The 27,254-nt window shown below is 41.3% G+C and overlaps 1 protein-coding gene across 1 annotated transcript in view; it reads left to right on the forward strand.

The window, feature by feature from the left end:
* The window catches only part of PTPRO (protein tyrosine phosphatase receptor type O), a 207,637-nt gene that overhangs the window by 177,497 nt on the left and 2,886 nt on the right, over nt 1-27,254 (forward strand). Inside the window, exons 17-25 of the mRNA XM_032770497.2 lie at nt 1,627-1,710; nt 5,646-5,681; nt 7,660-7,741; nt 8,242-8,332; nt 8,842-8,918; nt 14,841-14,975; nt 19,121-19,243; nt 20,941-21,095; nt 23,958-24,093. Of these exons, the coding sequence (XP_032626388.1) occupies nt 1,627-1,710; nt 5,646-5,681; nt 7,660-7,741; nt 8,242-8,332; nt 8,842-8,918; nt 14,841-14,975; nt 19,121-19,243; nt 20,941-21,095; nt 23,958-24,093 (919 nt within the window). The remainder of the gene's footprint in view (nt 1-1,626; nt 1,711-5,645; nt 5,682-7,659; nt 7,742-8,241; nt 8,333-8,841; nt 8,919-14,840; nt 14,976-19,120; nt 19,244-20,940; nt 21,096-23,957; nt 24,094-27,254) is intronic.

Here is a 27,254-nt window from a genome sequence, read left to right on the forward strand (position 1 = left end):
ACATGTCGGGGGTGAGGGCGGTGAGCACGAACTGATCCACCTCGGTCACCAGCAGCGCTGCGAAGCCCAGGGAGAGGGCCGTGTTCTCCACGCCGCCTCACAGCTGTGCCACCACCTGGAAGTACTCCCACTCCACGCCGCCCGGCAGTTCCACCTGCATGGGGACAGAGTCTCAGCTGGGCCAGAGCTCGGCTGCAGTGTGCTGGTAGCAGATCCCACGTATGAGGGGAAACCCAGTGCTGGAGCAGCAGGGGGTGTGAGTAAGGGGGCACTGGTGGGCAAGACGGGGAGCTCTTGTCTGGGGGGGGGCAGCCAAAAATTTTTTTGCTTGGGGCAGCAAAAAACCTAGAGCCGGCCCTGATGATAAGCCACATCACAAAATTCTTACTCAGTTAAAACTCCCATTGTTTGAATAAGGAGCGCAAAATCTATCAGTTTCAGTCAGAATTAATGTTTCTAAAGTACTTTTGATTATACAGGACCAAATTCTACTGAGTGCTGTAAAGCCAGAGTAACTCCTGTATTAATTGAGCTTCTTTGGATTTACATCTGTGTAACTCAGAGCAGAATTTGATCCATAAAACACAAATATAAATATTAAGAGTTATTTTGTATCTAAAACCTATATTTAATGGTAGCGAAATCTGCCTTAAAATTATCCACCGAAACAACAGAAATAAACTGAGTTTAGCAAAAGAACGAATAAAACTTTGCTGGAAACCTTGGGGAATAATGTATGGTGACTGTTTTAAGGCTTGGTATTACCTATTCGTGGTATTGCCTTTGCAGTTTCATGGTCATTTGCAGAAATCTGACTCAACAGGACTGAGAAGGTATATGGGCCTGATCCTCTGACATTTGTACACCTATTCCCACTGAAACCAATGGGACTACTTGCCAGAACAAATTTTGCAAATTTGGGCTATAGAATAGCTATACGTAGCTGAAAATGAAATGTAACTCCCTAGAAATATCCTAAATACCATAAACTAGAGCAATATAAATGATGACAAAGTTGTGGGTGGGATTTTAAAAGTACCTTGGTGACTTTAGGCGCTGCTGAAAATCCCACCCTGAGTTCACATGTAGCATCTTTACCTGGCACCGTTACATCTGTTAACCTTACTTTAAAATATTGGGCTTAAATCTACACTGTCTTGCACTCTGTGTAGTTACACCTCTACCCCGATGTAACACTGTCCTCGGGAGCCAAAAAATCTTACCGCATTATATCGAACTTGCTTTGATCCGCTGGAGCGCACAGCCCTGCCTCCCCCCGATCCCCCTGGAGAGCTGCTTTACTGCATTATATCCGAATTCGTGTTATATCGGGTTGTGTTATATCGGGATAGAGGTATATTTGCACTACTGTGAAATGCTCCCGTCCGATTGTGTACAATTTTATACTCATTTTGAACAAGTATAAATTACTACACAAGCTGCAGGATCATGGAGTACTAGTGCCATGGAAGCTGCTAATTTTCACGTTTAAAAGAGTAACAGGAAATTTTTGTCCTGTTAACTAACCTCTATTATGCAATTGACTGAGCTCCTGAGTTTAGTTTGTCTTACTAACTCTCCTCACTTTTTTTCATCTTTATGTATGTTATCTATTAATGCTCACAGGCGTAGAAGTGTATTTGCTTTCCTAACTCTGCTACCCTCATGCCTCTGGACTGATTATCTTTTGGCATTTTATATTAATCCTTGGTAAGTGATTTTACTTGTCTTTTCCCTATGCAATAGCTAAACCATATTAATTTCCCAATACATGAAAAATGTGCTCTTTTGTTTTCAAATGGTTGGAAGATTTTGAAGTTACAGTAATTTTCATGTGCTGAAATATGGACTGGAGGGTGTGTGTGTGTGTGTGTGTGTGTGTGTCTGTGTGTGTGTGTGTGTGTGTGTAAATACATGCTACTTGCTTCACATTTTGCTTGTTTATGCTCCTACCCATTTTGTTACTTAAAAAGAAAATTTTGTAGTGGTCACTTCCGTGCACTTCATTATTGTCTCTTTGCAACTTTTTTCACTTTATTACAAACCCCCTTGTAACTTTTGCCTTATCCACTTGCTGATTGCCTGATGTTGCTTTCTGCTGCCATCTTCTCTTACTAATTACTTGATGTTAGTTCACCTGGGTAAATCCAGAACAACCCAATTGTTTTTAAAGGTGCAGTCTTTCTCCACCAAAGTCAATAGGTGTTTTGCTGTTGGAAGCAAAAACTGGCCTAGAATTTGTACAGCAAATGCTTTGAGCTAGCTATCCCCAATCATAATAAATGGGTCACACTTTATATTAAGGTTCCATTGATAAAGGATTAATAAATGATTGATGTTTTGATAAGTGGCTAATCAATTGCTTTAGATCCAAAGACTTCTTACAACCCTGGCTTATAGTCATCTCCAACTTCTTTAATTGCTGTATTTATAAACAACCATAACATGGACCACCCATGTCTATAGCTTGCTTATAAACATACAAAATCATAAATGAAATCTCAATATATGTATGACCAAGAAATTTTTACTTACTGAGTGGGAGTTTGTGCCCCTTTAGATTTGAAATCAAAGTGATGTCTCTGCTGTTTGGTACTAAATCAAAAGAATGGCTCTCTCGCGCTATTGCCAGAATCTTTTACCAGGATGATGGCAGTATTCACGTGGAATGGCAGTGCCCAGTTAAGTTAGTCAGAGGAATATATTATACAAGGATTGTGGAGATGAAATATCATCTCTGGTTTTGTTGCCTATTTAAAAGCACTCCTCTAAATTGGGAATAGATCTAGATAAAGTAAATTTTTTGATTACGAGAGAAAGGGTCTGAGTCTGCTCCCATGGAAGCCAATGGGAGTTTTACTGTTGACTTCTCTAAGAGTAGGAGCAAACTCTCCAAAAATCGCTCAGGGCTTTGTATTCCATTGACCTGCCCCTTGAATCGGGGCACTGGAACAATTTGTATAGTGGGGGTGCTGAGAGCCATTGAACTAAACTGTAAACCCTGTATATAGTGGAAGCCACTTCAAGCCAGGGGGTGTGGCAGCACCCTCCGCACCCCTATTCCAGCACCTATGCTTTGTGTGGTCATTTACACCAGTCCAAAGTGGATGTAACATGCTATCAAATCAGGATGCTAGTATTCTACACCCACGTTGCACTGTGTAAATGACCACACAAGATGTGGCACTATGGAGAATCAGGCCTTCAGAGTGTTAGATTAGTTTTTACTAAGCCTATGTTAAATCTATAATGTAAATGGAATACCAGCATGAAATGAAATCTCTTGTTTCAAGCATCCTTGTTTTACGTGCAGTTTGGTTATGACATTTTGTGAATACTCAGCAGCCATTGCAATGTAAAGGAACAAAGGACTTTTGAGATTCTGGAAGCTTAATAAATGTTTCTGTTTGTCTCATGAGGTATGGATGTCAATCATCTGTTTTATGTGCCTATTGAAGTGTTCCTTAGAGGAGATTTCTTAGAAGCACTCGCATCATAGGCAGCACTTTAATATTTTTCCCTTTAAATTAATCCTGTACGCCAAGCTTTCAGATTTACCCTAGTCACAAGAGATATCATTTCGGTAGCCTGGATAAATTCATTTTAAAGACTTCTTTGGCAAAACTACCATTAAGGTGTAAAATAAATGTTTCAAGGGTATGGGTATAGTCAAGGTGCACGTGTCAATGTCTAAATAGCAAAAAAATGTTTCAAGTTAGATAGATAATAATATATATTGTATTACATAGTAATTGTTCCATACTAGTGTAGAAATATTATTGGCATAGCTATGTTAACTCTGCAGACGCACCATCTGTTATGAATGAAGATGGATTGTTATAATACAACAAGAAGGTACTGCCCCAGAGTAGTAGCTGATGATGGAGCTGATCAAAAAACTTTTCTTGAGTGGGAATTATTTAGAAAGAAAACAGGCCGTTTTTGCTTCATTCCGGTTTTTGTTGTTTTATGAAAAAAATCAGAACAAAGCTTTTAGAAACATGTTCAAAACTTTTTGTTTCATTTCCATAAAATATGTTTTGACTTTTCGGGATGTTTTTTCCCTTCCTCTTAGTCTCTCTTTTTTTTTTTTTTTTTCAAAATTCCCTCCTCCTCCTTTTTATTCCTCTGGAGATAAAAGGAGGGAAAACTTAATTTTATCTTTTTCCAGTTTCCTCTGTATTTTTCCTTTGCTATTTCAAAACATTTTTTGGAAATACCAATTTTTTTAAAAAAAATTTAGTTTGTTTTAAAAAAAATTAAAAATTCATCAAAATATTTTTCCCTGAATAAATTAGTTTTCCCATTTTTGGATTTTAAAAAAATCTAATTTCAAGCTATCTTAGCTAGTATCGATTGCTTTAGCCAAGAGTATCTAGAAATCACTTGATTGTGACTATGAAATAAAAAAGTTTTAACTTTATTATTAAGGGCAGATATCACTATTAAGGCCCAGAAAAAGTATTTAGCATATCTGATGGGCCTTTTAGGGAGCAGAAATTTGTTCAAGCTGTCTGACTGTCCTAGCAGACATGATCAATATTCTTAGAAACTGTCACTAAATTAATTCATAATGTACTCATTTGGACATATAATCTGACTGGTTAACATTGTTCCTGCTGTCAGTGAATTTAAGCTCTTCAGAGGTAAGCAGTAGACAGTGTAGTGAATTAGAGAGACAAGGTGGGTGAGGTCATATCTTTTATTGGACCAGCTTCTGTTGGCGAGAGAGACAAGCTTTCAAACTTATGCAGAGCTCTTCTTCAGGTCTTCTTTAGTGTGTGACTCGTCACATATTAGAACTGTTTTTAGACAGACGTGAGCCAGGTTTCCTTGTCTGGAACAATACGTAATGTATGATGGTGGCACTTTTTATTTCCCTTTCTTAAGGATTACCTTGCTTAACTCACTCATTTCCTTCTCCTGTTGAAATGTGTGGGATATTTACCATTGCCTTCATTATGGAAGCAGGGGATCATTCCTTATTCTGATTATGTAGTATATGTGAAATGCCATGTATAGGCTAGAATTTCTTAGTCTCACGTGTGTTTGGAAAGGGGGAAGTAGGTTTTAAGGGGCTTCCAATCCTTGCATACTTGTGAAGGGGCAGGCATAATCTCAGTCCTTGTGTTTCTTTCATCTGTATGGTGGCACTAGCTTTCCTAGAGCAGATAGGACCAGGTGAGGCAGGGACAGAGCTGAAGTGACTGTGATGGAACTTTATGCTGCAATTCATAAAGGGATGTAGCAGGCTAATTTGGCGTGCACTTTTGGAGGGATTATGCCAGGCTCAGGCACAAGGGGTGAAATTTGGGCCCTTTGAAGTCAGTTGCACAATTCCCATTGACTTCAACGTAATCAGGATTTCACCCAAGGTCTCTGAGCATGGTTGCCTGTGTACAGTCTCTCCTCCGAAAGGCAAGCAGTGCCTTAACGCCAAAGGATGAAATCCATAGGGAGTTTTGCCATTGACTTCAAAGAGATCAACTTTCCACTCTCACTCCTGACCTACATATTAAGGAGATCATAAAACCTACACATTCAATTCAGGTGGAAACCAGTTAAATTTTGACAGTTGGACTAATTTTTAATCAAGTCCAGATGATGAGTTATACTGAAAAAAACTGTGTTTGTCTGCCTTACAGGAGCAAACATGGATTAAAGAGGAGGAAGCTGACCAAGTATGTGACTTCTTGATTTTTAAATCATATTTTTTTAAAAAAATTGATAGTCACATTAGACTGAACAATAATTTTTATGACTATAGGAAATATGTTGAAGTTACAGAGATAAATATTCTTCATTCTGGTAAATACCTCCGGAGAGAAATTGTAACGAGATGTCTGGAAGCACATGGCAACAGATAATTACACTAAATCAGTGGGTCTCAAACTGTGGGTCGGGACCCAAAAATGGGTCAGGACCCCATTTGAATGGGGTCGCCAGGGCTGGCTTAGACTTGCTGGGGCTCGGGACCGAACCGAAGCCTGAGGGATTCAGCCCTGGGCAGTGGGGCTCAGGTTACAGGGCCCCAGGTGGGGGCTGAAGCCCTTGGGCATTGGCTTTGACCCCTTCCCTGCTCAGGGCAGTGGGGCTCAGGCTTTGGCTCCCCCACCTGGGGCAGTGGGAATCAGGCAGACTCAGGCTTCGGTCCTCCCTCCTGGGGTCATGTAATAATTCTTGTTGTCAGAAGCGGGGGGAGGGGTCACAATGCAAAGAAGTTTGAGAACCCCTGTGCTAAATCAAGAGTACCCTGTGTTTTGTTTTATCTTCTCAACAGCTGGATTGTAGTAAAAGAGCTCCTGACTGATAGAAAATTAACCACTGGGGAAAAATCAATGATACTAAGTTAGCAATTCCAGCAGGGCCTTTCCTCATTTTAAAATGACAAACTGTGAGAAACTGCTATTTCCTTCTTGATATTGGGCTCTGATGGCAGTTGCTTTTGTGTATTAGATTATTAATGTTAAACAAGTAAACAGGAGTAATTATCTGGAGATAGAAGCAATATGCCACCAAGGAACTGTCTTTAAGTAAATGAACGAATTGTTGTGTACATGCTTCAATATTTTGTAAATTAAAACATGATAATTACGCACAGAAAACTCTTTGCTTGTATTTCATTATTTAAGGTGTTAAACTAATGTCTCATTCTTTAGCCTGAATTCAGGGCCTGATCCTCAGCTGGAGTAAACAGGCATAGCTCCATTAGAGTCAATAAAGCCAGGCCAGTTTATACCAGTTGAAGATCTGGCCCAATATGTCTGTGCTCCATTGTCTTCAATGGGCATTGTGCCCACTTATGCTAGAGTAGAATTTGGCTTCTAATGGCACACCTGAACTTCTCAAAGCCAGTGGAAAACAATTGTTGCTCTGGGGCTGAAATTTGCATTTTTTACATCATAGACCTTGTCTGACCCAAATTCAGGCCAATGAAACCTATTAATGGCTTGTGTGATTATGGTGCATGTGACATTTAAAAGTGTGTTTACCAGATAGTTCCCCTGTATGAAAGGGATTTTTATGTGTCACTAAGGCAGTTTAAATGAGCTGCCTTTGCTGCTATCCAGGAAGAAGTGCCAATGTATTGTGATTAGAGATGACCAGAACATAAACCCTGGATATGACCATCTGAACTGTGATGGGATTTAGAATTGGGATCCAAATCTGGCATCCCAGGCTCATTTTTAATTGAAATGGAGATTTCAATCAGAGCTATAGCTAGAGTGCCCCCTTTAAAATAGCTTGATTGGAAGCGTCAGGACTTGGTAGCTCTCCTGACTCTCAATTCTATGTGCTATTGCCAGTGGGCCAAATCCTGCGTCCTAAATCAGGCAAAATTCAAACTGAAGCCAATGAGAATTTTGCCTCAGGATGGACTGCAGAATTTAGCTTAGTGATGTGGGTAGATTTAACCTATTAGCAGCAGTTGCCCACATAGCTACAATACAGTATTATGTAATCCCAGGTAAATGATTCATCGGACAGTATGACTCACATTTCAGGTACACAAACTTCAGATTTTTTGCAAGCTCTGTTCCAGATATAACTACTTAGTAGAATACAATGCTAAAAATACAGATTAGTGAATTGTTAGTACTCAAAAATAAAACAAATCTATTTAAGAAATTAATTTCTTTTCCATGTGTTTTTGAAAAGCCCTGTGCAGTTGGATGACTTCGATGGCTACATCAAGGATATGGCCAAAGATTCAGATTATAAATTTTCTCTGCAATTTGAGGTACGTATATGGAGGAGACACCTCCTGGCTGCCTCTCCCGAATTGGACTACTACTTTTGCCAAACTGAAAGAACCAGATGGGTGGTATGATTGTGGCATTTGGACCCACACATCTGTTGTAGCATAGTCCATGTGGCAGCCTAAGTTGACTGCAGTGCATTTTTAAAATGAAAAATGGCACTGGTGACAACCAAATCTTCTGAAACAAAGGGACAGTTAACTGGGGACACATGGTCTTGTCTGACTAGTTTCTTTCCCCAATGCTAAAAATGCAAGATTGTCAAGTGAAGACAAAAGGGAACTAGAAACACTGGGTGGAATTTTGGATCTGTTGATCATGGTGGCAAAACTCCATTTGACTTGATAGGGTTGGGATTCTACCCACTGTTCTCTCAGCTGGCACACATTGTGTTCATCTCATTTATGATCATATGTTACAGAATATTTTAGATTGATTATTGTTAATTTAATTGTAACATTTTCCCTTCTGTCATACACAGGAGCTAAAACTGATTGGGCTCGACATATCCCATTTTGCTGCTGACCTTCCCATGAATCGATGTAAAAATCGCTATACAAATATTCTGCCATGTAAGTACAATAGACACAGATTCCTGAGAAGGTCCCTTGACGGGGGTGGGGCCGGAGAAGGGGGTGAAAAGTTTTAATTGTGGAATTGGTGCGAGTTTTCCAGCAGGTAAAAGCTTGTTTTAAAAGCTGTCCATGGCAAGAAATAGTCTCCCTTACTTTTGAAAGGATGAAGCTCTGTATTTTATATTTGTCATGACTGAAAATAGTAGGTCATTCCTACTGCTGAGCAGCCGCCTTCAACTTTTTTTTTCCTCATGATTTCAGTGAGATCCAAAGAGACCCGACAGTGAAGACTCTTGAAGGCAAGAGTGTGTAGCAGTAATGAAGCCGTATCCATGCAGTGATAACTGGGCATTACTTATTAGTATGGCATGCTGGCCCTCTACAGTTTTGCCTTTGTTATGCTGGAGCGTGTGTAATTGTGTTTCAGGATTTTAAAAGATTATTTAAAACCTCCCACTGTTTGCTCAAGCTGCCCCCATTCTTTTTTCCCCCCTTTTTTTTTACAGATGACTTTAGCCGTGTCAGATTAGTTTCGATGAATGAAGAAGAAGGTTCAGACTACATTAATGCCAACTATATTCCTGTAAGTGATAAGACTCAAATCAACCTGAGGCTTAATGTTCTTAGTAGGGAGATATCACACAGGTAGTGAAAACTCCTAGCAGTTTGGTGACTTTAAAATTTTTTTTAAAAAAATTACCATAATGTCACTTATTTTGCCTTCAGTGAACAGCACTTTTCACCAGCCCATAAACCTGTTTTGTGCACATTTTGCCACAGCAACACTGAAATTTGTGTGCATCCTGTTACAGGTGGGAGGAAATTGGCTGGGGACATGGGTGAAAAGGTTGAACTCTGCACTGCTATTATCAAACAGCTAAAGGTTTTTTTCCAACATTTTAATCTATGTGGAATAAAGGCAGTGAACCATAGATACAGGTACAGTTAAAATGCACAGAGAACATGGAGCTCCCCAGGGCATGGTGTGCAAACATAGCTTCTATTTGCACTACCCTGATCTTGTCATTGTTCTGTTCATGCCTTCTTCCTTGCACTATGTTAGAGCAGCTGTCCAACAGCTTATAGCAATACTGCTATAGTTTTAGGACAGCAAGTGAAGAACGTTGTATTGAGCTGTAACTGTATGGGATATGCAGGGAGACAGAATGTAATTTAGTACGTAGGAATTTGGCCAGGATGCTGGGAAAAGCTCCCTATTGTTATGAAAAGTGCTATGGCATCTTTAATGACTACAAATGGTTGGCACATCTGTGTTCTAGTTCTCCACTGAAACAGCATAGTGGCCCATAGCTTCATGGTAAGGACTTGGTTCAGTACTGACTAAACTAGGAAGAGTGTTACTGAATCAATATCACCACTTTGTGCATCACTTTGGAAGTCTCCCATCCAAAGACTGACAAAGCACTGACTTTATTTAGCTTCCAAGATCTGACAAGATCACAGAACTAAGTGATAAGACCATGCAGGCTCTTCTTCTTCATTGAATATTAATAATGTGTACATTTGATGCTTAGTCAGAAAACTAGAATGACAATTTTATAGCATCCATAAAAAAAAAATAAAAAGAAAAATTCCCCTCTCACCCCTATGGGTGGTATTTGTCTTCCTCAATCTCAGGTCCTCTACCAGAGGCCTGGGAGTTTGAGGGTTCTGCGCAGTATCTTAGCTGTTCCTAGCACTGCACTCTTCTGGACAGAGAGCTCTGATGTTGTTCCTGGGATCTGTTGGAGCCACTCACCCAGCTTAGGAGTCACAGCCCCGAGTGCTCCTACCACCACTGGGACCACTTTGGCCTTCACTTTCCACATCCTCTCTAGTTCCTCTTTCAGGCCCTGGTACTTCTCCAGCTTCTCATATTCCTTCTTCCTGATGTTGCTGTCACTTGGCACTGCTATATCTATCACCACCGCTGTCTTCTGGTCCTTGTCTATTACCACGATGTCTGGTTGATTGGCCAGTACCTGCCTGTCCGTCTGGATCTGGAAGTCCCACAGAATCTTAGCCCTGCTATTCTCCACAACCTTCTGTGGAATCTCCCATCTGGTCTTGGGAGGGTCTAGCCCATACGCTGTGCAGATGTTCCTGTACACAATGCCAGCCACTTGGTTGTGCCGTTCAGTGTATGCTGTTCCTGCCCGCATCTTACATCCTGCCACTATGTGTTGGACTGTCTCTGAGGCCTCTCTGCACAGTCTGCACCTTGGGTCCTCTCTAGTGTGGTAGACCCCTGCTTCAATGGATCTGGTGCTCAGTGCCTGTTCCTGTGCTGCTATGATCAGTGCCTCAGTGCTGTCTTTTAGTCCAGCCCTTTCCAGCCACTGGTAGGATTTCCCAATGTCAGCCACCTCAGCTATCTGTCGATGGTACATCCCATGCAGGGTCTTGTCTTGCCATGGCACTTCTTCTGCTTGGTCTTCCTCCCATGTCTGCTGCTGCCTCAGGCATTCTCTCAGCAGCTCATCTTTGGGGGCCATCTTACTGATGTACTCCTGGATGTTCCGGGTTTCATCCAGGACAGTGGCTTTGACGCTCACCAAGCCCCGCCCGCCTTCTTTCCGGCTGGTATACAGTCTCTGGGTGTTGGACTTGGGGTGGAAACCTCCGTGCATTGTGAGGAGCTTCCGGGTTTTCACATCGGGAGCCTCCATGTCCTCCTTTGGCCAGCTCACTATACCGGCAGGGTATCTGATGACCGGCAGGGCGTATCCGTTGATGGCGTGGATCTTGTTCTTCCCACTGAGCTGGCTCTTCAGGACCTGTCTTATCCTTTGGTGATACTTGGATGTTGCTGTCTTCCTTGCCTCCTCATCGTGGTTTCCATGTGACTGTGGGACTCCAAGGTACTTGTAGCTGGTCTGTATGTCTGCTATGTGGCCCGCTGGTAGTTCCACCCCATCAGTCTTGACTACCTTCCCTCTCTTCACTACCATCCGGCCACACTTCTCCAGTCCGAATGACATCCCGATATCCTCACTGTAGATCCGCGTCAGGTGGATTAGCGAGTCGATGTCTCGTTCATTCTTAGCATACAGCTTGATGTCATCCATGTAGAGGAGGTGGCTGATGGTAGTTCCACTCCTGAACCTGTACCCGTATCCAGTCCTTGTGATTATCTGGCTGAGGGGGTTTAAGCCTATGCAGAACAGCAGCGGGGACAGTGCATCACCTTGGTATATGCCGCACTTGATGGCCACTTGTGCAAGCTGCCTTGAGTTGACTTCTAGTGATGTCTTCCATAGTCCCATTGAGTTCTTGAGGAAGGTCCTTAGTGTCCTGTTGACTTTGTATAGCGCCAGACATTCACAGATCCACGTGTGCGGCATTGAGTCGTAGGCTTTCCTGTAGTCAATCCAGGCTGTGCTCAGATTGGTCTGTCTAGACCTTGAGTCTTGGGCGACTGCTCTATCTATGAGCAACTGGTGTTTTGAGCCTCTGGTGTTGTTCCCAATGCCCTTCTGAGCTGTGCTCATGTACTGGCCCATGTGGTCCTGTAGCTTGGCAGCTATGATGCCTGATAGGACTTTCCATGTTGTGGGGAGGCAGGTTATTGGCCGGTAGTTGGACGGTTCTGTCCCCTTGCAGGGGTCTTTCATGATCAGCACTGTCCTTCCTTGTGTTAGCCAGTTTGGGTGGGAGCCTGCTGCTAGCAGCTGGTTCATCTGTGCTGCTAGGTGTTCATGCACTGCTGTTAGTTTCTTTAGCCAGTAGGTGTGGATCATGTCTGGTCCAGGTGCTGTCCAGCTCTTCATGTTCTTGACCCGCTGCTGGATGTCTTCTACTGTGATGGTGACTGGTTTCTGTTCTGGGAGATTGCTGTGCTCTGTTCTCAGGTCCTGCAGCCACTTTGCACTGGTGTTATGAGTCTTCTCTTTCTCCCATATGTTCTTCCAGTACTGTTCAGTTTCTGCTGCTGGTGGCTCTGCTGTTATTGTGTTGTTGCACTGCAGTTGGGAGTACACCTTGGATGGTTCCTTGGAGAACAGGGCATTTACTTTTTTGGCCTCTGCTTCTCTAGTGTATCTCCTTAGCCTGGTAGCCAGTGCTGTGAGCCTTTGTTTAGCAGTCTCTAGGGCTTCAGATGGAGTCAGGCCCTTGTATTTTTTCAGTAGCCGAGTCTTATCCTTAATCTCTACACCCTTCTGTAGTTCCACCAGCTGACTAACTTCTCTCCGAGTCGCCTTGATCTTATCCTCCAACCTCATTTTCCAGGGTGGGTACATACTGTTGTTCTTCTTGATCGTGTAGCCAAGCATCTCCAGGATTACAGAGGCTGTAGCGTATACCAGTTCATTGGTTTGAGTTATGGTGGTAGTAGGGATTGTCATGAGGGCTCTATTGGCATCTTCTAACATACTATCTGATGGTACTTCTCCACTGAGCCTTGGTAATCGGTCTCGAGGATTGACTGTAGCTAGTTTCTCCATGATCTTATGCCTCATATCAGCTGCTGTGCTCTGCAATGGAGGGGGTGGCAGAGAAGTTTCAGCTTCAGGTGTGGGCTGCACATCCACTTGTTCTTCCAGGTCTTCTTGAGTCTGGGATGTAATGTGGAGTTGGTCTATCTCAAGCTGTGAGAGCAGCTTCCTCTTTACTATGTTGAAGCTTTGGGTAACTAGCTGTTTCTCAGTAAGTGTGGATGTAGGTCTTTTGTCCATCCACAGTTCCCTCATACATTTCATATATCCCCTCTCATTAGGTCTACAGTTGTAGTAGCATTCCATCAATTCCAGGTTCTCTTGTCTCTTCCATGAATGGTTTGTTCCAGTAGCCCACTTATCGTCAGATTGTCCTGGTTCCTCAATATCTGGCGCGGACCTTGTTAATCCGGGCGACGTCCAAGCCGGCATGACTCTCCTAGTTCGTGTCACTCTCATATTTGAGGTAGGCAGGTGAAGCGTTAGGGGGTCTTTTGCCCAAGGACCCCTACTGGAAAGTTGGGTACCCACCGGGATTTGAACCCTAGTCTCTCGTATCAAAGGGCGGTGCTCTTAACCACTACGCTATCCAGTCGCTCATCCAGCTATATATATCATCCAGATATGTCTCTTCAGCTTTTGTCAGTTCCATGTTTATATTTTAGATGTGTTTTAATACTACGCACAAAAACCACCTTCCAATACTTTAGATACAACACGGCTATGTTAGTTTCTGGCTTATTTGGATGATGACTCTCCCACTTGGCACCTCATGGTAGTTTCATCTCAAACCCTAGTGTTCATGGTGATCTGCTTTCCACTGTCAACAGAAATGTTCTGCATCAGTTATATACACACCCCATAGGAAGCAAAATGAAATGTATTCTGTACTTACAAATTATTATGAATGTCGAGTTTGAACTGAGTTTTTTAGAGATGGCAAACGCTGAATTAGGCTGTCTGTGGAAAGTGCTTCCAAATCATCAGTATTTTAATTATTTGAATGCTGTGGGCTGATACATCCATAGCCTAATTCATGAAGGAACATACTGTGCTTTGAATGTATCTGTCTTTTTTTCCCCCCAGCTACTCTGGGTATTAGATAACTTTCTAAACCTAGTTCTGCTGATAATCTCCTCCTGTGTTCACTGTAAACAGGGAGCCAGGGTTGTAGTTAAATCAGCCCTGACACCCAGCAAATATGCCTGATGTTAACTAGCAGCATATTGAAATGGTATCTTGTATTATTTACTAAATTACCCTTTTCTACAATAGTGCCCCAAAAAGTACCTACAAATAAAAGCAGACCGATTAGCTGAGGGATAGGAATGTATGGGTATAATTTCTCCTAAAAGTGCTTTAGGTTTGGTAAATGATAAATATATGATAACTTTTAAGAATTACTACTTTTAGAATAATCTATTATTTTAGGTCTAAGATTACCAGGTATTTTACTGATTTGGGTCTTGAGCTTGCAAACACTTATGCATGTGTTCCTTGATTAAAGTTCAGCTGATTAATCCTTTCCTTTCTATTCTATTATTAAATTAAATTTAATTCACTACAGGTGAATTAATTTATTTGGGGGAAAGGACAAGATAAGGATATATAACTATTGTACTTGTGAAATCACCACATATTAAATTTATTAAAACTTTGTAAAAACAAAACAAAAAAAAACCCAGCCCTGATTTAGTTTTCATTTTTTATGCTGTTTTTTTTTTTTTACTTCACTAACTTTGGACAGTGAATTTACATTGGTCAGTTTTACTTTCTGTCCATACACAGGTTAATTTCCAGGTTCTCTTGTAGTATTTGGGACTCAAAATCTCATTGGAAATATTTTGATTAAAAAAAAAATGTCCACTGAATTAAAAACAACAAACCAAAAAATTTGATATAGGCTTCTTCATGTTAGGAATTATTTTTAAAAAGCTCTTTGAATTTTGGACTTAAACATTCAAAAATGTAACTTTTAAAAACATATTGTAAAAATGCTCCTGAGGAAAATTTATGTTCTGAACGGTCTGTGAAATGAAGTATATTAATAAATTGCTCCTGTCTCTTAGGGCTACAACTCACCACAGGAATACATTGCAACCCAGGGGCCATTGCCAGAGACAAGGAATGATTTTTGGAAGATGGTTCTCCAGCAAAAATCACAAATCATTGTTATGCTCACTCAGTGTAATGAAAAAAGAAGGGTAGGTAACATAATCCTATGTGCATTTTGCAAGGAAATAAATAATTTCAGTGGTCATTAGGTTCCTTTGCATTATTTTCTAACATAAAACAGCAATATAAGGCAAGCTCTTGAAATCAATAGGAGATCCAGAAGGGGACCCATGGTCACTTATTGTAAGCTCTTCAGTGTAGGAATATTCTCATTGTTTGTAGTGTTAGGGCACCTAGCACAATGGGGCCCCTATTTGAATGGAGACCTCTCTCAGTGCTACTGTAACACAATAAAGATTAATGATCATAAATAACAAGTCTAAAGAACTGGTGCTGAATGGTTCCATGAGTAATGGTAGAGCCATAATAGCTGAATCCAAATATGAACTTCCTGAAGTTCAGCTGTGTTTGGACCTCAGCTTTGGCTTTGGTCCCATCTTTAGTAGGAAGTTACCTGTTGTAAGAGGCTGACAAGATTTTATCAAGAGTAAAAGATTCTTACATGACTCAAATTAGACTTTAAAATGGCAGCAATAGGGAGTGGATGGCTCAGGGGACTGTTACTGGTTTGAATCCAGGCTGGCGGTGAATGAAAAATTATTACTGTCTGCTGGCTGTTTCTTGCCATCTCTGAAATAAGTGGTGGTCCCAGCTCAGTTCCTAGTCTACAGGTGTGTATCCACATCACAAAAGCTACTAGCACAGTTGGCACTGGTTGTCCCCCTGATTGGGAGTTCCAGCAGAGAGGCAGAGAATTGGCTGGGCATGGTGCCTGAATGTGCTGAGAGCCTTTGAACCACACTGGGAACTCTATATATAATGGAATCCACTTCAAGCCAGAGGGTGCAGCAGCACCACAAGGACCCCTAGTTCCAGCACCTATGGACTGAAATAGTCTTATTCTCCCTTCAGGTCAGCACATTGTTGGGGCAGCATGGAGGAGCTGCCAGAGCCCATACTGTACCACTTGTGTGGATGAGGAGAACGCTCATTTCCTAGCACTGTTGTTTTGGCAGTATTAGGAACAAGAGAACAAAATAATACTAAAATTAAAGATGGCACCAGTGATCTTTTTCTCTTCATTGAAGCGTGCCTCAAAATATCATATTGTTCTCTGTAAATTAGCATTTGACACAACACACTCTGTTGCATGTTTTCAGTGCAGCCATTATAACAGATGTCAATGTAACAAATATTCTTTTATTAAACTGAGATAACCAAATCAACACAGTCTTGGCCATGTTATTTGTAGCACCTACATTTGCTTTCCAGCTATTTTCTTAGTTAGTTCTAGCCATTTGCACAGATAACGCGTATGTAAATGACATGCAGATGTCAATGGTATTTTAATAATAATAGGTACACAAAACATTATTTTTCAAAATGGAATGTGAAATATAATCATCTAATACATGTATATTGCTTATGATCTTGGATATCATAGATGATTAGGGTTGGAAGAGACCTCAGGCAATCATAGAATCCAACCCCAATTAAATCATCCCAGCCAGGGCTTTGTCAAGCTGGTCCTTAAAAACCTCTAAGGATGGAGATTCCACCACTTTCCTAGGTAACCCATTCCAGTGCTAGGAATTCAACCGAGACCTCCCCCACTGCAACTTGAGACCGTTTCTTCTTGTTCTGTCATTTGCCCTCACTGAGAACAGCCTAGCTCCATCCTCTTTGGAACCCCCTTTCAGGTAGTTGAAGGCTGATGTCAAATTCCCCCTCACTCTTCTCTTCTGCAGACTAAATAAACCCAATTCCCTCGGCCTTTCCTCATAAGTCATGTGCTCCAGTCCCCGAATCACTTTCGTTTGCCCTCCACTGGACTCTCTCCAATCTGTCCACATGCTTTCTGTAGTGGGGTGGGGTGGGGGGCAAAACTGGACACAATACTCCATATTTGGCCTCACCAGTGCCAAAGAGAGGGAAATAATCACTTCCCTCAGTCTGCTGGCAATGCTTCTACTAATGCAGCCCAATATGCTGTTAGCCTTCTTGGCAACAAGGGCATACAGTTGATTCACATCCAGCTTCTCATTCACTGTAATACCCAGGTCCTTTTCTGCAGAGCTGCCAGTTAGCCAGTCGGTCCTCAGCCTGTAACAGTGCAAGGGATTCTTCTGTCCTAAGTGCAGGACCCTGCACTTGTCCTTGTTGAACCTCATCAGGTTTCTTTTCGCCCAATCCTCCAATTTGTCTAGATCAGTCTGGACCCTATCCTTACCCTTCAGCATATCTACCTCTTCCCCCCAGCTTAGTGTCATCTGCGAACTTGCTAAGTCTGCAATCCATCATCCAGATCATTAATGAAGATGTTGAACAAAACCAGCCCCAGGACCAACCCCTGGGGCACTCTGCTTGATACTGGCTGCCAGCTAGACATCGAGCCAAGCCCAACAATCTAACCAGCTTTCTATCCAGTTTATAGTCCATTCATCCAGTCCATACTTCTTTAACTTGCTGGCAAGAATGCTGTGGGAGACAGTATCAAAAACTTTGCTAGAATCCAGGTATATCACGTCCACTGCTTTCCCCATATCCACACTGCCAGTTATCTCAACATAGAAGGCAATCGGATTGGTCAGGCATGACTTGTCCTTAGTGAATCCATATTGACTGTTCTTGATTACCTTCCTCTCCTCCAAATGCTTCAAAATGGATTCCTTGAGGCCATGCTCCATGATTTTTTGGGGGACTGAGGTGTGGCTGACCAGTCTGTAGTTCCCTGGATTCTCCTTCTTCCCTTTTTTAAAGATAGACACTATATATTTTCCTTTTCCCAATTGTCCAGGACCTCCCCCAATCGCCACAAGTTTTCAAAGATAATGGCCAATGGCTCTGTAATCACATCAGTCAACTCCCTCAGCACCCTCGGATGCGTTGCATCTGGCCCCATGGACTTGTGCATGTCCAGCTATTCTAAATAGTCCTTAACCTATTCTTTCACCACTGAGAGTTGCTCCCCTCCTCCTCATACTGTGCTGCCCAGTGCAGCAGTCTGGGAGCTGACTTTGTCTGTGAAAACTGTGGCAAAAAAAACACTGAGTACTTCAGCTTTTTCCACATCATCTGTCACTGGGTTGCCTCCCCCATTCAGTAGGGGTCCCACACTTTCTCTGACCACCTTCTTGTTGCTAACATACCTGAAGAAACCCTTCTTGTTACCCTTCACATCCCTTGCTAGATGCCACTCCAATTGTACTTTGGCCTTCCTGCTTACACCCCTGCTTGCTCTAGCAATATTTTTATACTCCTCCCTAATCATTTGTCCAAGTTTGTTACTAGTAAGGAGACATGGGCTGCAGTATGATGATGACACCCAGCTCTGTGTAACTGTATTGTCTAGTTTGGATGATGCAGTTCAGCGTCTCAGTTGCTGTCTAGTCAAGGTTGGCACATGGATGATAGTGAGCTGGCTGAGGCTCAACCCAGCTAAGATTGAGGCAATGATGGTGGGTTTGGGGAAGCAGCCAGGGGAGATGGCAGGGGTAATATCAGCCCCTTGGATTGAAGGAGTATATTTGTCATTAGTTAAATGTTCACAACTCAGGTTATTTTAGCCCCCAGCTACTGTTTGATAACCACATCACAGCAGTGGCCTAGTCTGTTGTTTCCCATCAGTGTCTGGCTAGGACACTATGGCCTTTTCTTCTGGCCACAGACCTTGCCACCATTATCTGTGCTTTTGTTACTTCAAGATTTGGCTATTGCAATGCTCTCTACATGGGATTACACCTTAAAACGGAGACTGAGGCTGGTGTAGAATGCAGCAGTTCGCTTATTGAGCAGGGCATAGTGACAGCAATGTTCCAGGATAGCTAGCTGCCCATTGATCTCTGGGTTGAGTTTAATATGTCGATTATGAGCTATGAAGCCATAAATGGGCTGGCACAGGCCAATGGACACTCTTCTCTCCCCATACTATACTGCCACAGCTGCAGTCAGCATGGACACTTAAATGGATCTTCCTCATTGTAAGAGGAAAGAGGGTGCCCGGCAGGCTGTTCTCTGTGAAGATTTGCAAGCTTCATTTTTGTTGAGAGTTTATACACACAGATCTACATAACACACACATGCTTCAATGCCAAGCAAAATTCTGCTGTGTCGCTTCCCAAACTTAAGTCTAAATAGATTTTGATTGTACTGTTGTTTTTTCTTTTTCGTCTAGGTGAAATGTGACCATTACTGGCCTTTTACAGAAGATCCTGTTGCTTATGGGGACATCACAGTGGAGATGCTTTCTGAGGAGGAGCAAATGGACTGGTCTTATAGGAACTTCAGAATCAGCTATGTAGGTGACAGTGAAAGATGTTTCATTGCTTTTCATTAGAGATCAGCCTATCCTGCAAAATTCGGATTCATCTCACACATTCCAAAATGCAGGGGTGTTCAGACTTGGAGTTTTGGGGCAGTTAGTTAACAAGAGAGGGATCAAGAGCAACATTTCTAAATAGGTTTTGATTGCAAGCACCTTCGGATTTCAAAGATGTTCTGATCTGGGGTTTTGGTTCAGGCCCTTCTCTTATTTCTATCCATCCCAGGCATCTACAGGGAGTAAAGGTTGTCTCTCTAGTCTAGATCCTAGTGGACAAATGTTCACATCACAAAAACTGTTCTACTTGGTACGTTGCTGCTGTGGTGTAAAGGAGAACTAATGGTGTCCTATGTGGACACCTGAGGTTTCCCAGGAGGATCCTTACGTAGTGTAGACCTGATGCACAACACCTAGCATAATGGGGCCCTGATCATGACAAATAATTAATTATGATGGTTTGTTTGGAGACCACATTTCAGCCACTTTCTTTTTGGTCCTGTGCATCAGACGATGGTCCATTTTCAATTATAAACTGTTGAAGGCCTGAAAATAAGAATATAAAAGTTGTTTGTAAAGGAGGCAATTGCACATTATTCATGGCATTCTTTTGATGCTGTGTCCCTGAAATGCTGTTGAATAAAACAGAATTTAATCCATGACTGGTATTCCATCCCTTGGTGCTATGGTAATAGAATGTTTTGCTGTATTAACTGCTCTAAGCAGAGGAAGTAGGAGGAGCCTACTGCACATTCCAATCTTTCCAACACTTGTCCTTTGTTAAGGCAGAAGTACAGCTGGGAATGGGCAAAACAGTTGTCAAAGATAATGTAATAGAACTGAATCAAACTGCAACCATTCTGGTGCATTCCCATACTTTTTAATTTGGACCAGAAAGGCTGGAAATAGTTCAAGAATGGACTATCAAAACCAGGAAATTTTAGAAATTATTTTGAGAGCATCAGATTTCTGAACCAAAAGTGTTCGGATAAGCATCCAGATTTTCAGGTGTCTATTCCAAGTTCATCTCTGCCTCCCAATGTTTTGAATGGCGCTACTAATTACAGAAATCATTATTTGAACTTATGCAAGAATGGGAGACTGATACAGTGGATGAGAACCATAGTGTTGTAGGAATTTACAGCATCAACTCTCTGTCCTGAGTTGTGGGAATAAAAAACTGTCACTTGAATGCATTTGTCTCAAAGCCAGATCCTTGTTTGTTGAAGTACTGTCCTAGCCTTCTAATACATTTTGGTTAGAGCTATTAGATTTATGAATGCCAAATGTTTTTGTTTAAAAAAGTTTTTTCCCAAAAAGCCTGTTTCTTTGGTTTTTTTATTTCTTTCCCATTAAACCTGAATGTTAAAATTCCCAAGTTTCTGGTCCTTCCAGAAAAATAGGGTGAAAAGAAAAAGGAGAAACTAAAACAAAACCCCCCAAACCATGCAATTTTTGATTATTTTTTTTAAGTTTTACAAAAAATATTAACTGAAAAATATATTTCCTTTTTGAAACTGGAGCAAAACTAATGTGAAAATGTTCACATACAATCTTTACCATTTTTGACTAGCTCTAATTTCATTAGTCTGTATTTGTAAATGCGTGAGTCATTGAAATGACTGCACAAGTAAAACAAATATGAACATGCTGCTGTTCTGTTTGTTCCCCCTTAGGCTGATGAGGTGCAAGATGTAATGCATTTTAACTACACTGCTTGGCCTGATCATGGTGTCCCCACTACAAATGCTGCAGAGAGCATCTTGCAGTTTGTACAGATGGTCAGACAGCAGTCAACAAAAAGTAAAGGTCCCATGGTCATACACTGCAGGTAAAGGCTTAATTTTCCATTTTCCTTTAATGTGTAACCATTCAAATACATTGAGAAGAACACTGGAGAGAGGGATTTCTTTCTGCCTTTCAAGTGCTGAGAATTGTATTTTGTTTGTTTTTTTGTTTTTGTGTCTTATGGTAAAATCCTGTCCCTATTGCAGTAAGTCAGACTTTTGCCATTGACTTTAATGGGACCAGGATTTCATTCTGTGTTCCTAGATGTAAGGAGAGAGTGTGACACATACCATATATTTTTATCATAATGAAGTATTACAGGTCTGATCCTCAGCTGCGGTAAATTAGCCTCATGGACATCAGTGGAGTTATGCTATGTTGTTTTATATCATCTGAGGACCTTACTGTACGCTTGCATTTCCATGTTTTTGCAATTCAGATGGAAAAATCAAAACAGTTTGTCAAGCAGTATGCCATTTCCCTACAGAGACGTACTCTGTGTAAGTCATCGCTCTCAGATAATTTGGCCTTCAGTACCCAATGCTGGGAGTTAAATCCATGGGCTGGCAGTAAACCATATGATGCAATATGCAGGTTTTTCTTTTCTTGAGGGCAGCATTTTCATATAGTAACTGTTACCTTTGTTCATCATCAGGCTTCTTGTAAGACACTATTGAGCTTTCTGAAGGAACCTGCTGCATTAATAATTGTACCAAATTGATTCTTGATGTCACTCCACTGTAGTGACATCAAAGATTAATTTGCCCCACAGTGTGTAATGGTAAGACTGCTCCTGGTAATGGTAGATTATTATAGGGTTACATAGCAGAAAGAGGTGTGTAACAGCTCAGTTAGTGTGTATAATCTGAATGGAACTCAAAGCTTCATGAAGCTATTAGTCCCATCTCTCTACATCATCCATTCTAAGGCATCTGCTCATGAGCTGTGAAAATGTGTGTATGGATATGCATAAACACAGTTATGTTGCAAACAATGTCAAAAGCCTCCAGCATAGTTTCCTCATTACTGAAGTGGTATGTGGAACATTCTGTCCTTTTCAGTCACATGATGTGTCCTAAATAACCCTGGCATTTTTCAGCAAACAGCCTTTTACAATATCACCCTTTCTAGTTCCTCATGAGATTTCCAGAATTCTCACTAGGAAGTGGTGCAATAGCAGAATTTTTCATTTCTAATAGTGTTCAGTCCTGCAGGTCTCCTTATGAGTTGTTCCACAGAAGTTACTAGGTAAACTCATGGTGAGTACAGCTGCAGGACAGAGCCCTAATGTAAAAATGAGACAGACACTGGTAGGCTCAAAGAAGGGACTTATCTACTGCAGTTAATTTCACAACCCTATACTTAACTCCCCTGGCTCATGCATACTTTGCATTGGGAGAGTATGGGGGCTAGCAGTGGTACACTAGACCATTTAGGGTCTGACTTTTCCACTTCAGAGAACTGTGGTTTTGGATAGAATGCTAAAGTGCAGTGTAGGTCTTGCAGCGCATAGATAGAAGTAATGATTTCATTAAATCAGTGGAAAAATGAACCAATGTTTTCTGTATACTTTTGGAGACCATTAAAATTCTTCTCTAACTTTAATGAATGCATGAAATTGATAGTCTGTGAATTGATTTATTAAACTGCCTACCACTTAAAATAATAAATGTATGACTCTATTGGAGTCATGATTTTTATCGTGTCTGCCAAATTCATGAAAATGGATTAATTGAATAATGATAGGACATGTCAAGTTAAATAGATCAAAAAACTGTTGTTGAATTCATGAATTTTTATCCTGTCTCAGTCATATTTGTAAAATCAACCACTTTTATTGGATTAATAAATATCCTACCAGTGTCCCAGATATATGATATTCTATGCATCTGCCTAGTCAATTTATGCCTAAAGCCACCCCATGTCAGCATAAAACTTTTCTCTGCGGTATGCAAATAATATTTACTAATTTCACATACAGTTGTATCAAGAATTTGAAAACAAATGGTTTGGTTTGTAGAATGTTGAATCCATACCTATTTACATCAAACTGTTCCGCACCTTTAAAAAATCAGCCCTAATAAAATTAAACTAAGATTTTCACTCTCTTAAAAATAAATAAATATGTGAAACTTTCTCTATCTTTCTCCATCATTTCCCTCACCCTTCCAAAGTTAGCCTTTTAAATCCATATTGTGGCATTTAAATCAGTTGCCTGATTTTGAAAGGTACTGAGCCCCCAGCAGCTGAACATCTCTCCTGTGGCCCTCAAAACCAGTCAGTGTCACGGTGACCATTTCACAAGAAGTCTGTTGACTTTGCAGAGCTATGAAACTAAACCTTGTGGAACTGCAAGTGTAACTTTGTCAAGCTCATTTGCTGTAGGCACCGTAATGTAGGTCTGTCTGAATTCACAGATACAGCTCAAGTAGTTTTATACCTCTCCTCCTCATTAGGAAAAATATAAGGGAGAAAGGGAGTTGCAGGTATAAGGGAGAAAGGTGGCCAGTCAAGAAAATGTAAGACCATGAGAGGGGGGCCAAATTTACTGCATCTGATTTGGCCCAGCATATCAGCCCAGATAGTTTCAGCTAGGCAGAATTAGTCAATTGCCTATCACAGCTCTTCTGTATACCAATTACAATTTTTTAAAGAAAGCTGAAATAATTGCAAAGCCCTTAGTCCTGTGCGTTCTTTATAAGGGAACTGTGAATTATTGCATGGCATATATTCGAAGGATTAATCAATTGTGTGAATTCAGTGCAAATTCGACATATTTTCATCAGGATGATTATTTCATAATTCTGAATTACAGCACATTATTTGCTTTCTGTACCCCACAACCACTTATCCCCTCTATTCCCACCCCCCTAAAAGTAGTAACCTGTAATGATGTTTGTTACAGTGCTGGCGTGGGACGGACAGGAACATTTATAGCATTGGATCGGCTCTTACAGCACATTCGTGATCATGAGTTTGTAGATATATTAGGGCTGGTGTCTGACATGCGGTCTTATAGGATGTCTATGGTACAGACAGAGGTATGAATTTCATCTTCATGTATTTTCAAAATTAAATATATTAAAAATACCATGTTGCACTAATGTAATATCATAACTATTTTATGCTAGAGTCTATTGAGCTTCTGACACAGTCCTGTAAATAGATAAAATAATTTTTATGAGTCTTCTACCTAAACTATCAATAGATCAGGGTAGATCAATGTACTTACAATCTGGTTGAATCTTTCTAAAGCAGACGGGCTAGTCCCACCTTATAGGAAACTAGTTTGTGAACAAGCATTAAAACAGAAGTGTATGAGTTACATAAAATACACCATTTTGAAAAATACTGGCCTTGATCTAGGGTCACAGGACTGGTAGTAGGATCAGACCACCATTCAGGATCCATTCATCTGACTAAGCTGATGATCCAAGAGTTATACAGTGACGATACGAAAATTGGAAAACAAAAACAAAACAAAACGTAGGGCAAGAGGTTTCTTCTCCCCACCTCCCTCTCTGTTTCTTGGCTAATGTTTCAGTTGGAAAATTAAAAAAAAAATCAAAATACTTCCATGAAAAAATCACTATTCCAGAAACAAATAGATCAAAGCTTCAGAACAGACTTATTTTCCCCTTTTCATTCCCAAGAGCATTAGTTGTAGCTGAAAGTTTTCATTTGCTTTCAGTTGCCTGTTGGCTACGTGAAACAAGTCGGTAATCTCCACCCAGTTCCTAGTGGGGAGGAGACCACATCACAATACCACCAGCACAATTGGCAGCCTTCAGAGATATGCACAGGATTGACTGGGTCTGGAGGATGAACTATCCTTAGATATGGGTCACTCCAGATCAAGGTAGATGCAAATTAGCTGTAGTATGAGGGAAGCCTGCAGTGCCATTGCCCATCTTGTTTCTTTTTGTATGTAGAAGACTTCATTCTCTAGAGGAATCAGCACCTTTGTCCATCACCTGACCTGATCCCGTGCCTACTGATGTTATAGGAAAAACTCCGATTTAAGGCCTTAAGGCATGAAAATTATTTGATGGGGAGTTTTTTTGTTTGTTTTTTAATTCTTGAATTTCACTGAGTTACTATGTCGTGAAATAGGCTTTTACGTCTGTCCAGTTGAGTATGGTTCAGAGGAGAGTGATGGGAGAGACCAGGGTGTACTGCTTGATCTCCTTTTTATTTGGGGAGCAGGGAGCTCCTCAGTCCCACACAATCCGTTCTGGTGGCCTTCCAAGTTTCATGCTGTTGGCCAACTGGTCTGTTCCCTGCTGCACTGGCATTTTAGCAAAGCTTTGCTAGGTTCTCTTTCCTCTCTCTTCCTAATACACAAACACACTCACACACACCGACAGAAGGGCTCTGTAATGCCTCAGAAAGCTAGATCAAGCTTAAAGTGCTCCAGGAGCTGGTGCCCGTGGGCAGGACTAAATACTGGGGAGCAAGGATCTGGCCCATTGGCACTGTGAGGGAGACACACCTGTTTTATAGTCTTAGTCAACAAAGCTTGCTCTAATGCATCCTGACAAACAGGAAAATCTTGCCGCACAGGCAAGGTGTCATCCATTTCTGTGTTTGCCAACCCTGACCTCTTCAAGTTTTTAATTTTTAAATTAGAGTGGAATTTCCTAGTCTTTATAAAGATGTATCCACACAGGCCACTAGGTGTCAGTGTAATTTAAGAGCAGACAGGACGGATCAGTTAGAGCTGTGTGAACCTTTGATTACAAAACTTGAAACCACACATAGCTCACCTGGTTTCATGTTTCCTTACAAACTGGACACATGGTCATGGTTCCTTGAACAGTTTACAAACTGAATGAACCCCAGGTGAGCTTAGAGGTGAGATGAGCCTGAATCAAAACCCAGGATCCCAGGTTAATGGATGTTTGAAATCCAGTTAGATTTGACATCTGAATTTTGAGCTGGCGTCATAAGGTATATGTGCACCGGGGGATGAAGAACATATGGTTGGCCTGGGTCAGCTGACTTGGGCTCATGGGCTTGGGCTTTGGGGCTGAAAAGTTGCTGTGTAGACATTCAGGAGCAGACTGGAGCCCAAGCTCTGGGACCCTGGGAGGGTGGAGGGTCAGCTAACCCAGACCAGCCATAGACATGCTGCAGGGCTTATATCCCTGTGTAGATGTTCCCATATTTGTAAGGAGCTGAACCAAATGCCAGAGTCTGAACAACTTTGGGGAGGAAATATGAAATCCAAACCTCAATTTTGTGGCATAAAGCCATCTCAGACCTCTTAGTCAGTCTGTGCCAAGTTCTGAGTGAGTATTCTCTTTCTGCACAAGGTCTGGAGAAGGGGTGATGTTATTTTCAAGTTTTGTCGCCATTTACATTGGAATGAGGTTAATTGATGAGGTTTAGAATTCAAGGTGAAATGCATTATTATTCAGAGGTCCCAATTAAAGATCAAGGCAACATTGTGCTTAATACTGTACACACATACAATGAAACATGGCCCTTGCCTCACTCCTCTTATAGTGTAAGTAATTTGGTGGTTGATAATCCCAAAGTAATTAAATAAATATATAAATAAATAAATACTCTGTGAACTCAAACCATCAGTTTTTAGGTGTTTATTGTGACGAGTCACAAGTTATAAATGCACACGCATAGAAACCCACCAAGTATGGCTTTTATTTGCCTAAATATAAGGAGTATGATGCCTTAAGATTTAAGGGCATAATATATTTTCAAGAAATAAGAATATAAGGATTTTTTTTACAGAAGCTCCTCTATATACTAAAATACTTCCAAAATTACACACAGAAGAATTGCTTCAGATGCCTCAAAATGCAGCTATGGCCAGGGGAAATGTAGCAGTTATTCAACAGTGCCCTCCAGAGTTACCAGACGGGTTGCAATTGCAGGGGCAATTTAGGTTGGTAAAATACAATTACCCAGTTGTAAATTGGCTAGCACCGTGAGGTTACTATAACTATTCTTGCAAACTGTGCCAAGGATCTTGTAATACCTTCAGTTTTCCATCTCCCCAACAAGGCCCCTCTTACCACAGCAGGGCATTACTACTGCAGAGTGGGGACAGCCACCTACAGAATCGCCAGTGCTGCTGCTTGTATCTGGATTTTACTTTGATGCCTTCCCTCCAAGTACTGACAATGCTTAATTTGTGAGATCTGACAAAACAATAGCCAAGAGAGTATGGGGGCTAATA

The sequence above is a fragment of the Chelonoidis abingdonii genome, chromosome 1 (assembly GCF_003597395.2).
Source record: "Chelonoidis abingdonii isolate Lonesome George chromosome 1, CheloAbing_2.0, whole genome shotgun sequence".
NCBI classification, from domain to species: domain Eukaryota; kingdom Metazoa; phylum Chordata; order Testudines; family Testudinidae; genus Chelonoidis; species Chelonoidis abingdonii.